At 38.5% G+C, this 14,378-nt stretch overlaps 1 protein-coding gene and 1 pseudogene across 3 annotated transcripts in view; both read left to right on the forward strand.

Moving 5' to 3' along the window:
• Window positions 1-14,378, forward strand: part of DZIP3 (DAZ interacting zinc finger protein 3) — a 151,706-nt gene that overhangs the window by 102,980 nt on the left and 34,348 nt on the right. For 2 of the 3 annotated variants that reach the window (XM_070508761.1, XM_070508750.1), the window contains one exon: window positions 6,738-7,416. The exons of the other annotated variant lie outside the window; for it this stretch is intronic. In XM_070508761.1, the coding sequence (XP_070364862.1) occupies window positions 6,738-6,782 (45 nt within the window). In that variant the 3' untranslated portion in view covers window positions 6,783-7,416. Of the gene's footprint in view, window positions 1-6,737; window positions 7,417-14,378 lie in introns of those variants that run through there. 3 annotated transcript variants of the gene reach the window in all.
• LOC106842175 (proteasome subunit beta type-3 pseudogene) lies at window positions 1,239-2,025 on the forward strand (annotated as a pseudogene).

A 14,378-nucleotide genomic window follows, 5' to 3' on the forward strand; every position in this document is an offset into this window, starting at 1 on the left:
TAAGAGGAAAATAATTTGAGGTCATAGCTACAAAATGGCATTCTGAGATTTGAATGCAGATCTTCTGTCCCTTAGCTGGGGTTCTTTTCCAGTACTTCACAGCTGCATCCGCATTTTAGATTGACTTTGTGCACACAAGAAAAGTAGTTTTTTTATTCTTCAAAATAAGAAAATGAAACAGATGGTAAAAAGCTACTGATTGTTTTGGACTAGGAACATGGTATTGAATGTATAAAAATACATTCTAGTGGTAGGACATGGTGAGAAAAGTTTGACTGACTTTTCCCTCATATGTCTTGGTTTACACTTTGGATGGTTCCAATTAATGCTTCTTGTCTTGACATAATTATTAATAGCCTCTTTCACTCTCAACAGTGTCTCAGTCTGGATGATGAATTATCTCTTATGGTTAATTCAGGGAAAGTAGGCTTATTTTCTCATCAGATCCAAATTTAGCAAAAATCCTCTGTACTTATAAAATGCTCCTGGAGGGGCTGGGCCCATGGCCAAGTGGTTGGGTTCCCGTGCTCCCCTGCAGGCAGCACAGTGTTTCGTTGGTTTGAGTCCTGGGCGCGGACATGGCACTGCTCGTGGAACCACGCTGGGGCGGCGTCCCATATGCCACAACTGGAAGGACCCACAATGAAGAGTATACAACTATGTACCGGGGAGCTTTGGGGAGAAAAAGGAAAAAAATAAAATCTTAAAAAAAAAAAAAGGAAATCCTGCTATAAAATGCTCCTGGAGTACCTGATCACATAGCCTCTGAGGTAAGAATTCTAGGGCTTCAGTAGCTGGGGACTACCTGGTTAACAGCCAGAAAAGGTAACAAATGAATACTAATTTATCGTAAAGATAGACAGTTTCTGATTTTCTTTAGTAGGCAGTTTTCAGAAGTCATGGGCTCTTGTTATTAAGTATGGCTCCTGGGCCACATCACATTTACACAACGTATTTATAAAAATGTTTATTCTAAGAGGCCATGTGGGAGTCTGCATTTGGAATAAGCACCCTCGATGTTCTGAAGCATGCTAAAGTTTGAAAAACATTGGTGGTGTAGAAAGTGGCTTTCTCAGGCAGATCAAGGTTTGGATTTTTGAATTCCGTCTCTGACATGTTGTGTGATCATGAAAAAAATTACTTAACTTTTCTCAACCAAATCCCCTTTTGTAAAATGAGGAAAAGACTACTTGCCTGACAGAGTTATTCTTAAATGAACATTTGTCTTCATTCCCAAAGGAGCAAACCTTCCATTAGTCATTTGACCTGTTTGAATTTACTCAGTGATGATAAAATTCTTAAAGGTTTCTTATTCTTCAACTACCTTTATTAAATGAAGGCGGAGAGAATATAACCAATAGTCTTACTTCAAGGCCTAGATGTTGACCACAGACTTGCAGAAGATCTTTCCCATGGGCGAATGGCTGGACATCAGCCTGACTGGGCTCGCCACCAACTTCCAGACCACTGCTCAGCACCTCAAGTTCCAGCTGAACCTGTGTGAGCTGAATGAAGGTTCGCAGATCAAGCCTTACACCCTCATGAGCGTGATGGCCAACCTCTTGTACAAGAAACAGTTTGGCCCCTGCTACACTGAGCCAGTCATTGCTTGGCTGGACCTGAAGACCTTTACGCCCTTCGTTTGCTCTCTAGACCTCATCAGCTGCCCTATGGTGACTGACGACTTTGTGGTCAGCAGCACCAGTGCTGAACAAATGTGTGGGATGTGTGAGTCTCTCTGGGAGCCCATCATGCACACCTGTTGGAAACCGTCTCACAAGCCATGCTGAATGCTGTGGATGGGATGCAGCCAGGTGTAAGAGTCATTTCCACCTTGCTGAGGAGGACAGAATCACCACCAGGATACTGAAGGCCCAAATGGATTAATTCTCTGTTCCCAGAGCCCACGTTGTTTTTGTTTTTGTTTTTTAAATAAGTAGTTTTTCTTTCACAAAAAACTACTACTATCTTAAACCATACAGAAAAATTAACTAAAATGTATTAAAGACTTGAATGTCAGACTTGAGACCATAAAACTCCTAGAAGAAAACAGGCAGTAAGCTCCTTGACATCAGTCTTGGCAATGAATTTTTGGATCTGACACCAAAAGCAAAGGCAACAAAAGTAAAAATAAACAAATGAGACTACATCAAACTAAAAAGCTTCTGCACAGCAAAGGCCACCATCAAAAAAATTAAATAGCAACCTACTGAATGAAGGAAATATTTGCAAATCATATATCTGATAAGGGGCTAAATCAAAAATATATAAAGAACTCATACAGTGCAATAGCAAAAAAACCCAAACGATCCAATTAAAAAATGGGCAGGGGATCTGAATAGACATTTTTCCAAAGAGGACATCCAGGTGGCCAACAGGTACATGAAAAGATGCTCAGCATCACTAATCATCAGGGAAATGCTAATCAAAACCACAATGAGATATCACCTCACACCTGTCAAAATGGCTATCATCAAAAAGACAAGAAATAGGGGGCCGGCCCAATGGCTGAGTGCTTAAGTTTGCATGCTCCGCTTTGGCAGCCTGGAGTTTCGCCGGTTTGGATCCTGGGCGTGGGCATGGCACCACTCATCAGGCCATGCTGAGGTGGCGTCCCACATAGCACAACCAGAGGCACTCACAACTAGAATATACAACTATATCTGGGGGGCTTTGGGGAGAAGAAGAAAAAGAAAAGAAGAAGATTGGCAACAGTTGTTAGCTCAGGTGCCAATCTTTAAAAAAAAAAAAACCAAGAAATAAATGTTGGCATGGATGTGGAGAAAAGGGAACCCTCATGTACTGTTGGTGGGAATGTAGATTGGTGTAGCCAGTATGGAAAACAATATGGAAGTTCCTCAAAAAATTAAAAATAGAGCTACTATATGATCCGGTAATTCCACTCCTGGATATTTCTTCAGAGAAAATGAAAACACTTAATTCAAAAAGATATATGCACTTTCATGTTCATTGTAGCATTATTTACAATAGCCAAGACATGGAAACACTCTTAAGTGTCCACCGACAGATGAATGGATAAAAGAAATGTGGTATATGTGTATTTATACAATGGAATATTATTCACTCAAGTGACATCTTGCCATTTGTGACAAGATGGATGGAACCTGAGGACATTATGTTAAGCAAAGTAAGTCAGGCAGAGAAAGACAAATACTGTATGATCTCACTTATATGTGGAATCTGAAAAAAAAAAAACAAGCTCACAGATACAAAGAAGAGATTATTGGTGTTTGCCAGAGGCAGAGGGTTTGGGGTGGTCAAAATGGGTGAAAGGGGTCAAAAGATACAAATTTCCAGTCATAAAATAAATGTCATGGGGATATAATGTATAGTGTGAGACTATGGTTAATAATACTGTATTGCATATTTGAAAGTTGCTAAGAGTAGATCCTTTTTTTTAAAGATTGGCACCTGAGCTAACATCTGTTACCAATCATTTTCTTCTTCTTCTTCCCAAAGTCCTCCAGTTACATAGTTATATATTCCAGTTGTAGGTCCTTCTGGCTGTGCTATGTGGGACGCCGCCTCAGCATGGCCCAATGAGTGGTGCCATGTCCATGCCCAGGATCTGAACGGCAAAACCCTGGGCCACCGAAGCAGAGCATGCAAACTTAACTACTTGGCCACAGGGCCAACCCCTGAGAATAGATCTTAAAAGTTCTCATCACAAGAAAAAAAAGTTGTAGCTGCGTATGGTGATGGATGTTAACTAGACTTACTGTGGTGATCATTTCACAATATAGACAAATATCAAATTTTTGTGTTGTACCCCTGAAACTAATATAGTATGTTCTACCTCAATAAAAAAAAATTCTCTACAAAAGAAAAGGAGAGAATACAACCATTAGTCCTACTTCCGGTTTCATATAGCCTCAGAATGTTAAGCAGTAAATTTATTGCATAAAATACCACACCCCGCTAACATTTGATTGACCCATTTGAACAACATGAACTTTAATAATCCCTAATACTGCCTAGCAAGGTTGAATAATTACAGTGATCTAGGAGAATGAAAGTTTTGAAGGTATGTAGGAAAGATGTCATTTCCATTGGGGGGACAGGAATACTGAGGAATGATTTGCCCAGGGTCACACAACTAATAGGTAGTAGGGCCATGATTCTAATCTAGATTTCTGACATCAAATTCAGTGTTCTCTCTCCATAACACCATATGGCATTTAACAAACAAAACAAAACCTGACTACTTGAAAATCACCAGGTTCTTTCTTTGGGTAAATACATAAGTAAAACAAGTTTAGAATAGTCTTATCAGAGGGTATTCTAACTTAGAATAAAGCCAAAATTATAGTATTTTTACTTCATGGTTGATGGTATTTAATCAATACTTTTAAAAGGCAAAGTACAGATGTTTTACCTTTTCAATTTCTAACATCATATTGGTGTGCATTTAGAACTTGTCTCCAGGGTTGTATCATTTTCTTAAACCATGAAACTTGACAACTGCCTTTTGGATTCCAATATCACAATAACATACTTCTGCAGTGTGAATAATTTCTCTGTCAGTGTACTATCTCAACTCAAAGAAAGTAGCTATGGTGTAGGAAACTAGTATCATGGGCCTTGACTTCTCCCTTGAACACTATTGTTTGACAAAAGGAAAGGCTAATTACAACCTGCAGTTATGAAGTTTGCGTTATTTTAGTCCAAGAAAGACTTAGTTTTAATTCTAAGGGGCTATGACAAAATCCATTCCTCAGTAACTAAAGGTAAAGCATTTTAACTGTAATTTCAATTGAGTGGATTGTTTAATAAATTATGAACACATTTACAACAATATCAGATCATTACAAAATAAACCTAAACAGAAGTTCAAAACCAACATATATTAGGTTTTTTTTTTGGAAATAGCACGTCTGACTACACTCTGCCCAACTCTATCTTTAGTCAAGAGTCGATATGCTCCTTGAAGACCTGACAACAGCACAGATCATTACATCAGATCATGATCGTCATGAGTGGTTATTGAATTCTTGTTACATGAGAGTACTGTTTTTTGTTTGGGGTATATCAAAAGCACAGGACAAGGTCCCTGGCCTGAAGGAGCTGAGTCTAAAGTGGAGAACAGGCATCTCAATGTCTCAAAGATAACTAGTAGTATAAGCAACATACATTCAATGCCAAATGAATCATACAGACAGTGCTATTGTAAGAGTTTGGTCATTGCAAGCTGGGGGAATGAGCTCTCATTGAAAATGGAGGACTGGAACTGACTTGTGCTGATGTTCAATCATTTGAGGATCCTACCTTAGGTACTTTCCACCTGGAACATTCTTCCCTTAGACTGCATGTTTCACTCTCTCTGTCTTCTTTCAGTTCTCTGCTCGAATGTGACCTCAGAGTAACTTTCCTTGACTACCACAATGAAACTAGACCTCTTCCCCTGATACCAGTTTCCCCCTGTTATCTGAAATTCAGTTATATACTTGTTTTTTTCCTCACAATATAAGATTCATGAGAGCAGAAATCTTTTCTGTCTTGTTCACCATGTCTATCCATTGCCTAGAACATTATCTGCTACAAAGCAGGTATTCAGTACATATTTGTTGAGTAATTGGGCCTTCTGAGCCAAGTGGAACTTACATAAGAGGGCAGAGTAGCCATTCTAGGCAAGGACAATGGCTTGAAAAACAAGTGTTTCTTGGAGAGTTCTTTTCAAGCATGGTCTACAGGTGGCTTTCTGGAAATTTCAGTAATACCTGGGATACTGATATCACTGACGGACAGTGCAAATGATGGGGCTTGCCACTGTTATAATAACCCCTCGTCAGCTTGCGACCAGTGAGCCTTCTCCTCCGTCTGCCAGTTTTCCCTGAGCACACACAAAAAACTTGTCAAAGAGGGCTTGGTTGGGTTCAAGAAGTAAAATTTTACAACCCATAAGACAAATAAGTGTTGATAAGACTTTCAGAACGGTTGGCTTATTTTTCAGGATTTCCATGAACAAAAGAGAAAGACTAAAAATGGTGACAAAGGATGAAAATGAAATCAAAGTATAATTTGTTAAGATTGATGAAAACTTGTTTTCAAAACTATATTTTGACGGTTTACTCAGATTTCTCCCCAGCTACTGCTTGACAAGTAGATATCTGCCAATCTTCTCTTCCCCCTCAGGCTTGACGGAATAGACCAGATCCCATGAAATTGCCAAAAAGTCATTAAAGGAATTATAAGCTTGATGCTCTTCATTCATCTCAGCATCAATGCTGCTCAGTCTATACCATGAGATCCTCCCTGGCTTAGACTGTTTGGGTTAGTGTGAGGCTGCATTTCTTGCTTTGAGATAGGAAGCTGACAAAATCTTCTCACTTAGTGTTCTGAATGGTTAAAGCTCATTGAAGGCATACTTTATGATGGTAAGGGGCAGCCACCACAGGGTGAGGCTACACACTAACATATTACAGCTTTGACAAAATTCTATTAAAAACTATTTTGAAAAACATTTATTTTAATAGTATATATTTTTTTCATTAAGGAAGTAATGCATGCTGATTACAGCAAATTTCAAACTACAGAAATATAGGAGAAAAAATAATATATCACCCATGGTTCCATTCCCTATTTTCTATTCTAACTTTTGTGTATGTATAATCTTGTTTGTGTGTGTGTGTGTGTCTGTGTGTGTGTGTGAGGCAGACTGACCCTGAGCTAACATCTGTTGCCAATCTTCCTCTATTTTATGTGGGATGCTGCCACAGCATGGTTTGACGAGCAGTGCTGGGTCTGCGCCCAGGATCCAGTGAACCTGAGGCCACTAAAGAAGAGCACGTGAACTTAACCAACATGCCACTGGGCTGGCCCCCTATGTAATCTTGTTTTTAAATAAATTTATATTTAACACAAAATGTCAGCGTGTAAACCTCATAACAGTAATAAAATTTTTTAAAGGTCATTCTCAAATCCTTGCTCTAATAAATACTATTACTGAACTTTAACTCTGTCTAGTCCTGATCTACATGTAAATTTCTAATGAGGCCCATTTTTAGCATCAGTACAGTTTTTTAATGTTTTTGTCAGTTGTCATAGAAAAGTCCTTCTGTTAATGCATAAACACAGGGATGAAACCAATACATGCAGAAGTATAATTGTCGTTCTCTGGTAGAGTGGTCCTTACAACTCCAATCCTATCAGTACCAATTCTTTGATTTGGGAACAATGTTTTTTCATTTTTTTCTTAGAGTAAGGAGGTTATTGGCAAGAACTTGATTTCCCAGTTCTATAAATATAGTCAATCTAATAGCATATATAATAACAAGATTTAGTCTTTGTCTAAACAGTTTCTTATCTTCTTATCTCAGCTTCTTTGGTACTTTTGGACATAATTAAGCCTTTTTCCTTCTGTAATTGACTTAAAATAGATTAAAGTATGGTATAAGCAAAGTTTGGATTTTTCTTTTTAATTATTTAGTTTTGTTTGTACATTCTTGCCAAAGAATTTCTTTGTTACTACTTCTTATTTTGAGAAAGGAAAGAAACTGACTCCTTCTAAAACTATTGCTTCACTTGTAAGGCTTTGCCATGTACCCATATTTTAACATCTCAGAACATAAATTAGAAGTGTTTTTCATTAGAAGGAATCATTTTTAAAAGGTTATAGCTTTACATATTAGGTAAGAATGGAACTTAGGGCTGAGACAACCAGAACTTAAGGTACCAATGTACCAGACAAAGACCCATAGAGAAGCAGGACTGAAGTTTCATGCATTTAAAATTTAGGATTTATAAGATTATTAGAAAGTTCTTAAGGGAATAAAAATGTATTTAAAATCTTCTGCTTCTGATTTTGATGGAGAAGATGGTATCAATAAAACTTTAGTTACAAAAAACTATAAAAACTGGATAACATTGTTTTGAAAACAGCTAATTGAAGGCACTGGACAGTAATTAAGATAGCCAGGAGTTTAGGAGCCAAGATTTCAGAGAGAAAGCAAGGGTGCATTTTCTCCTCAAGGCATTTGCATATTGAAGTCTCAGGACATGGATGCTGAAAAGAAAGTAACTACATATTGCTCAAGAAAGTATTAGATTAGAGAGACAAAACATAAAATAGAGTTCAGGGTTTTTAAGAACTGGAACCTAAGAAATCAATGTCCTAGAGACAAAGAACCATGGAGAAGTGGTAGGAGGGACATAGAAGAAGGGACTGACATTCTCCATGCATTTCCCCCTTGAAGCAGTTGCCAACTCCTAAGCTGTACATGTGCCAGATGAGAATCCAGAAATCAAGAAAAAAAGGAGTTTCTAAGAGGCTAAAAAGCTAAACTGAGGTATAGGCATTCCCATGATTCTGGAGAGAAAATTTGTAAGGAAAAAATGCTTCTGTTTTCTGTCTACTCAGAATACTTCACTTCTGTCGACCTAAATGTGTGTGGATTTTCCCCATACATACACCAAGCAAATTTCCACTCACCGGTGGACACCTACTGGGTGTCCTACAAATTTAACTCAATTCTGACACTGCCTATCTAGAGATAACATCAGATTCCACAAATTAAGGGTTCAATTCCACAAGATTGCCCCCCTTCCACTTCAGATGTCAATCATAGGTCCAGGTTGTCACTTGGGCTTCTAACCAACAGGCTATAAATAAGAGGTTCTTATTGTCTTGGGGTTTGATCAAATGCTAGAATGGCTCACAAAACCCAGGAAAACAGTTTACTTATTAGGTTATTGGTTTATTAAAAAAAGCATAGAACTCAGGAACAGCCAGATGGAAGAGATGCATAGTTACCCTATGTGAGAAGGGACAGATAGGTTCCTTGCCCTCTCAAGGCATGCCACCCTTCCAACATCAACCCAGGAACTCTCTGAACCTCATAGTTCAGGGATTTTTATGGAGGCTTCATTACATAGATACAGTTGATTAAATCATTGGCTGTTAGTGATTAACTCAACCTCCAGTCTGTCTGTCTTCCCAGAGGTCAGGGAATGGGGCTGAAATTTCCAAATCTCTAATCACATGTCTGGTTCTCCTGGCAACCAGCCCCCATCCTTAGGCTCTTTCCAAAAGTTAGTTCATTAACATAAACTCAGGTATGGTTGAAAGGGGCTTGTTATGAGTAACATGTGACACCTTTATAGCTCTTATCACTTAGGAAATTCTGAGGGTTTTTAGGAGCGTTGTGGTAGGAATGAGGATGAAGACCAAGTATATATTTCTTACAATAAATCAAAATGTCTCAAAATTGGAGTTTAGGGCTCACAAATGACAGGTATTCCATTGAGAATGCTAAAACTCAGGGGTAAGGACAAACCAGAAATAGGTCAAACTTGGTTGGGTCAAAGTGATCTGCTCATGCTCTACCTGCCTGCTGGAAGATGAAATATCTCTAGAGGAAGATACCCATAATCTGGAGAATCTTCAATTTTTTTTATGCACAATAACTGGAATTCCGCACACACACATACACAAATTACCAAGCATAAGAAGCAGGAATAAATGACTGAAAATCAAGAGAAACAACAGAAACAGACCTGCAGGTATTCCAGATATTGGATTTATGAGCTAAAAATAACTATGACTAATATATTCAAGAAGATAAATAAAAAGATAGTGAATTTGAATTTTTTAATAAAATTTAAATTCAAAACTAAAAAAAATTTAATACCTTATCTAGTATTAAGATGGGTTTAATAGAATATTAAACACGGCAGAGGAGAGGATTGGTGAATAGGAAGATATCACAGTAGAAAATATCCAAGCTGAAGCTTAGAGAGCAAAACACATGAAAAATGCAGAAAAGTGTAAAAGTGAAAGCATTTAATATATAGGTAACTGGTTTCCCAAATGGAAAACAGAGAGAGAATGGCCAGAAGTCTTACTCGAAGAGATAGTAACTAAGAATTTTCCAAAACTGACAAAAAGCATCAGGCATAAATTGAAGAAGCTATTCAAACCCAAAGTAACATTTAAAAGCAGGAAGAGGATGAAGAAAAAGAGAAGGAAGAAGAGAAGCAGGGAGGGTAAAAGTCTGCTGCCACCACACTCAGGCCCATCATAGAAAAACTGCTGGAAAAATAAGACATCACAAAAGATTACAAGATCTAAAGGAATTACTATAAAACTGACAGGAGAGTGACATCAGCATTATGGTGGAGTGAGTTGTTTCCTTTGTCTCTCCCCTCTAAGTTACAACTAAACAGACATTCATTAACCAACACAGGATTCCCTACACAGCACAACAGGATGCCTGAGAGATCCATGCAGCAAGACATCTGAAGATGAGTAGACTGGATCCCTGGGAAGCAGTGGAGCTAGGTGAGCGGGCCCCTTTACCTCCCCAGCAGCAGCAATCCAGGTCATGAGTCCTCACAAAGAGGCCGGCATGACAGTAAAAGGAGTTGGGGCAGCCCAGACTGCATGTGAATGCTTTTGGAGTGGTAGCCCAGCCTGAGGGAGCACCCACTATGCTGTAGTGGCCCCAGCCATGGGAACATTCCCCACCAAGTAGCAAGAGCTCAGACCTTGTGAAGGCATCCCGCCCACCAAGTACAGAAGCTCAGCTGAACCACCCACGAATGGAGAGCTGACTCATGCCTGAAAGAAAGCACCCTCCCACCTAGTGCAGCAACACAGCCAGGCCCCTGCCAAGTGTAGCGGTCCCAGCCACAAAAGAGCAGCCCACAAATGGAGCACAGAGGCCCCACCTGCACATGCCTATATAACCTGCCAAACAGCTGTGGCCAGCACACAAATGCAGAGCAGCCCTATGAGCACACTTTCTAGCAGACAGGGCAGGATCAGAAAACAAGAAGATGCCAAGTCTTCAGAAACCAATCCTGAAGTCTCAGAAATTTACAATCTAAATGACAGACAATTCAAGATAGTTGTCATAAAGAAACTCAACGAGTTATGAGAAACTCAGAAAGACAGTTCAGTGAGCTCAGGAATAAAATTAATGAGCAGAAGGAATACTTCACGAAAGAGATTGAAGTGCTAAAAAACAAACAAAGAGGGGTTGGCCCCGTGGCCGAGTGGTTAAGTTCGCACGCTCCGCTGCAGGCGGCCCAGTGTTTCGTTAGTTCGAATCCTGGGCACGGACATGGCACTGCTCATCAGACCACGCTGAGGCAGCGTCCCACATGCCACAACTAGAAGGACCCACAACGAAATATACAACTATGTACCAGGGGGCTTTGGGGAGAAAAAGGAGAAAAATAAAATCTTTTAAAAACAAACAAACAAATTCTGGAGATGAAAAACACAATCAGATAAAAAATCATCTAGAAACCATGAAAAATAGAGTGACATTATGGAGGACAGAATTAGGGATTTAGAGGATAGAAATATACAAATGCTTCAGGTGAAGGAAGAAAGAGAACTAAGATTTTTTTTTTTTTTTAAAGATTTTATTTTTTTCCTTTTTCTCCCCAAAGCCCCCCAGTACATAGTTGTGTATTCTTCGGTGTGGGTTCTTCTAGTTGTGGCATGTGGGACGCTGCCTCAGCGTGGTCTGATGAGCAGTGCCATGTCCGCGCCCAGGACTCGAACCAACGAAACACTGGGCCGCCTGCAGCGGAGCGCGCGAACTTAACCACTCGGCCACGGGGCCAGCCCCAAGAACTAAGATTTTTTAAAAATGAAGGAATTATTCAAGAAATAGCCAATTCAATTAGGAAAAGCAACATAAGGATTATAGGTATTCCAGAGGGATAAGGTAGGGAGAAGGAGCAGAGAGGTTGTTCAAAGAAATAATAGCTGAGAACTTCCCAAACCTGGGGAAGAAACTGGACTTACAAGCACATGAAAACAACAGAACTCCTACTTACATCAAAGGAAAAAGACTTTCTCCAAGGCATATGAGAGTAAAACTGGCAAAAGTCAATGACAAAGAAAAAATGTTAAGGGTAGCAGGGAGAAGAAAATAACCTACAAAGGAGTACCTATCATGCTTTCAGCAGATTTGTCTGCAGAAGGCTTACAAGGCAGAGAATGAAATGATATATTCAAAATACTGAAAGACAAAAACTTGCAGCCAAGAATACTCTATCCAGCGAAGCTAGCCTTCAGATATGATGGAGAAATAGAACTTTTTCCAGATAAACAAAAGCTAAGGAAGTTCACTGCTACTAGACCTGCCTTACAAGAAATGTTGCAAGGAGCCCTCCTATCTGAAACTAAAAAGTAAAGGTTTACAAAACCTTAAGCAAGGAGATAAATAGACAGAAACAGAAAATTGCAGCTCTATGTCAGAATAGGTTAGTAAACACTTAATTATAACATAAAAGATAAAGGGGACTATCCCTTCAATAGCTCAGCTGGTAGAGCAGAAGACTGTAGTTGACACCCTGTCTAAAGATAAAGGGGGAAAAAAGCATCAAAAATAATGAAATACTTCAATTTAGTCACAAACTCATAACACAAAAAGAATAATTTGTGAGAACAACTCAGAAGGGGAAGAGGAAAGAGATGGAACCTGTTTAGGTTATTGGAGATAAGAGGCTATCAGAAAATGGGTGATCTCATCTATGAGATCTTTTATACAAACTTCATTGTAACCACTAAACAAAAAATCAACAGAGTCACAAATCATAAATAAAGAGAAAACCATCACAGAAAACCACCAAACTGAAATGGCAGTCAGGAATACAAGGGGGAACAATGGGAATATAGAACAACCAGAAAACGAGAGAAAAAAATGGCAGAATTAAACCCTCTTATATCAATAATCACTCTATATGTAAATGGATTGAATTTTCCAATCAAAAGACAGAGTGGCTGGACAAATTAAAAAACAAGACCCAATAATATGCTGCCTCAAGGAAACACATCTCAGCTCTGAAGACAAACATAGGCTCAGAGTGAAGGGATGGAAGACAATACCCTAAGCAAATGGCGAGCAAAAGAAAGCAGGTATTGCCATACTTATATCAGACTTTTAGATAAAAAAAGACATTGAAAGACAAAGAGGGGCAGTATATAATGATAAAAGAGATATTCTACCAAGAGGACATAACACTTACGAATATATATGCACTTCAGACAGGAGCACCAAAGTATACAAAGCAACCATTAATAGACCTAAAGGGAGAAATTGAAAGCAATACAATAATAGTAGGGGACCTCAATACTCAATTTAATCAATGGATAGAACATCCAGACAGAAAGTCAACAAGGAAACAGTGGCCTTAAATGAAATAGTAGACCAGATGGACTTGATATATATAGAATATTCCATCAAAAAAACAGCAAGATACACATTCTTCTCCACTGCACATGGAACATTCTCAGATAGACCATATGTTGGGAACAAGGCAAGCTTCAATAAATTTAAGAAAACTGAGCTCATATCAAGCAAATTTTCCTACCACAATGCTATAAAACTAGAAATCAATGACAAGAAAAAGGATGGGAAAGTCACAAATATGTGGAGACTAAACAACATGCTACTGAACAACAATTTGATCAATGAAGAAATCAAAGGAGAAATAAAAAAATACCTAGAGACAAATGAAAATGAAAGTACAACATACCAACTCTTATGTGACACAGCCAAAGCAGTACTAAGAGGGAAATTTATGGCAATAAGGCTACCTCAACAAATAAGAAAAGTCTCAAATAAGTACTCTTGAACTACACCTTACAGAACTAGAAAAAGAAGAACAAAACCCAAAGTCAGTAGAAGGAGACAAATAATAAAAATTAGAGCAAAACTAAATGAAATACAGATTTAAAAATATAGAAAGGATCAGTGAAACTGATTCTTTGAGAATATAGACAAAATTGACAAACCCTTAAACAGATTCCTAATAAAAAAAACTGAGAAGGCTCAAATAAATAAAATTAACAATGAAAGAGGAGAAATTACAATGGATACCACAGAAACACAATGGAGTCTAAGAGAACACTATGAAAAAACTATATGGCAACAAAGTTGGATAACCTAAAAGAAATGGGTAAATTCTTAGACTCATACAACCTCCCAAAACTGAATCAAGAAGAAATAGAAAATCTGAATAGAACAAACACAAGTAAAGAGGTTGAAACAGTAATCAAAAACCTCCCCAAAAACAAAAGTCTGGGACCAAATGGCTTCTCTGGAGAGTTCTACCAAGCATTCAAAGAAGACTTAATACCTATCCTTCTCAAGCTATTCCAAAAAATTGAAGATGGACTGCTTCCTAACACATTCTATGAGGCCAACATCACCCTGATACCAAAACCAGACAAGGACAGCACAAAGAAGGAAATTACAGGCCAATATCACTGATGAACATAGATGCAGAAATCCTCAAGAAAATATTGACAAATAGAATACAGCAATACATTAAAAGAATCATACACCATGATCAAGTTGGATTTATACCAGGGATGCAGGGGTGGGTCAACACCCACAAAT

The sequence above is a fragment of the Equus asinus genome, chromosome 5 (genome assembly GCF_041296235.1).
Source record: "Equus asinus isolate D_3611 breed Donkey chromosome 5, EquAss-T2T_v2, whole genome shotgun sequence".
Lineage (NCBI taxonomy): Eukaryota > Metazoa > Chordata > Mammalia > Perissodactyla > Equidae > Equus > Equus asinus.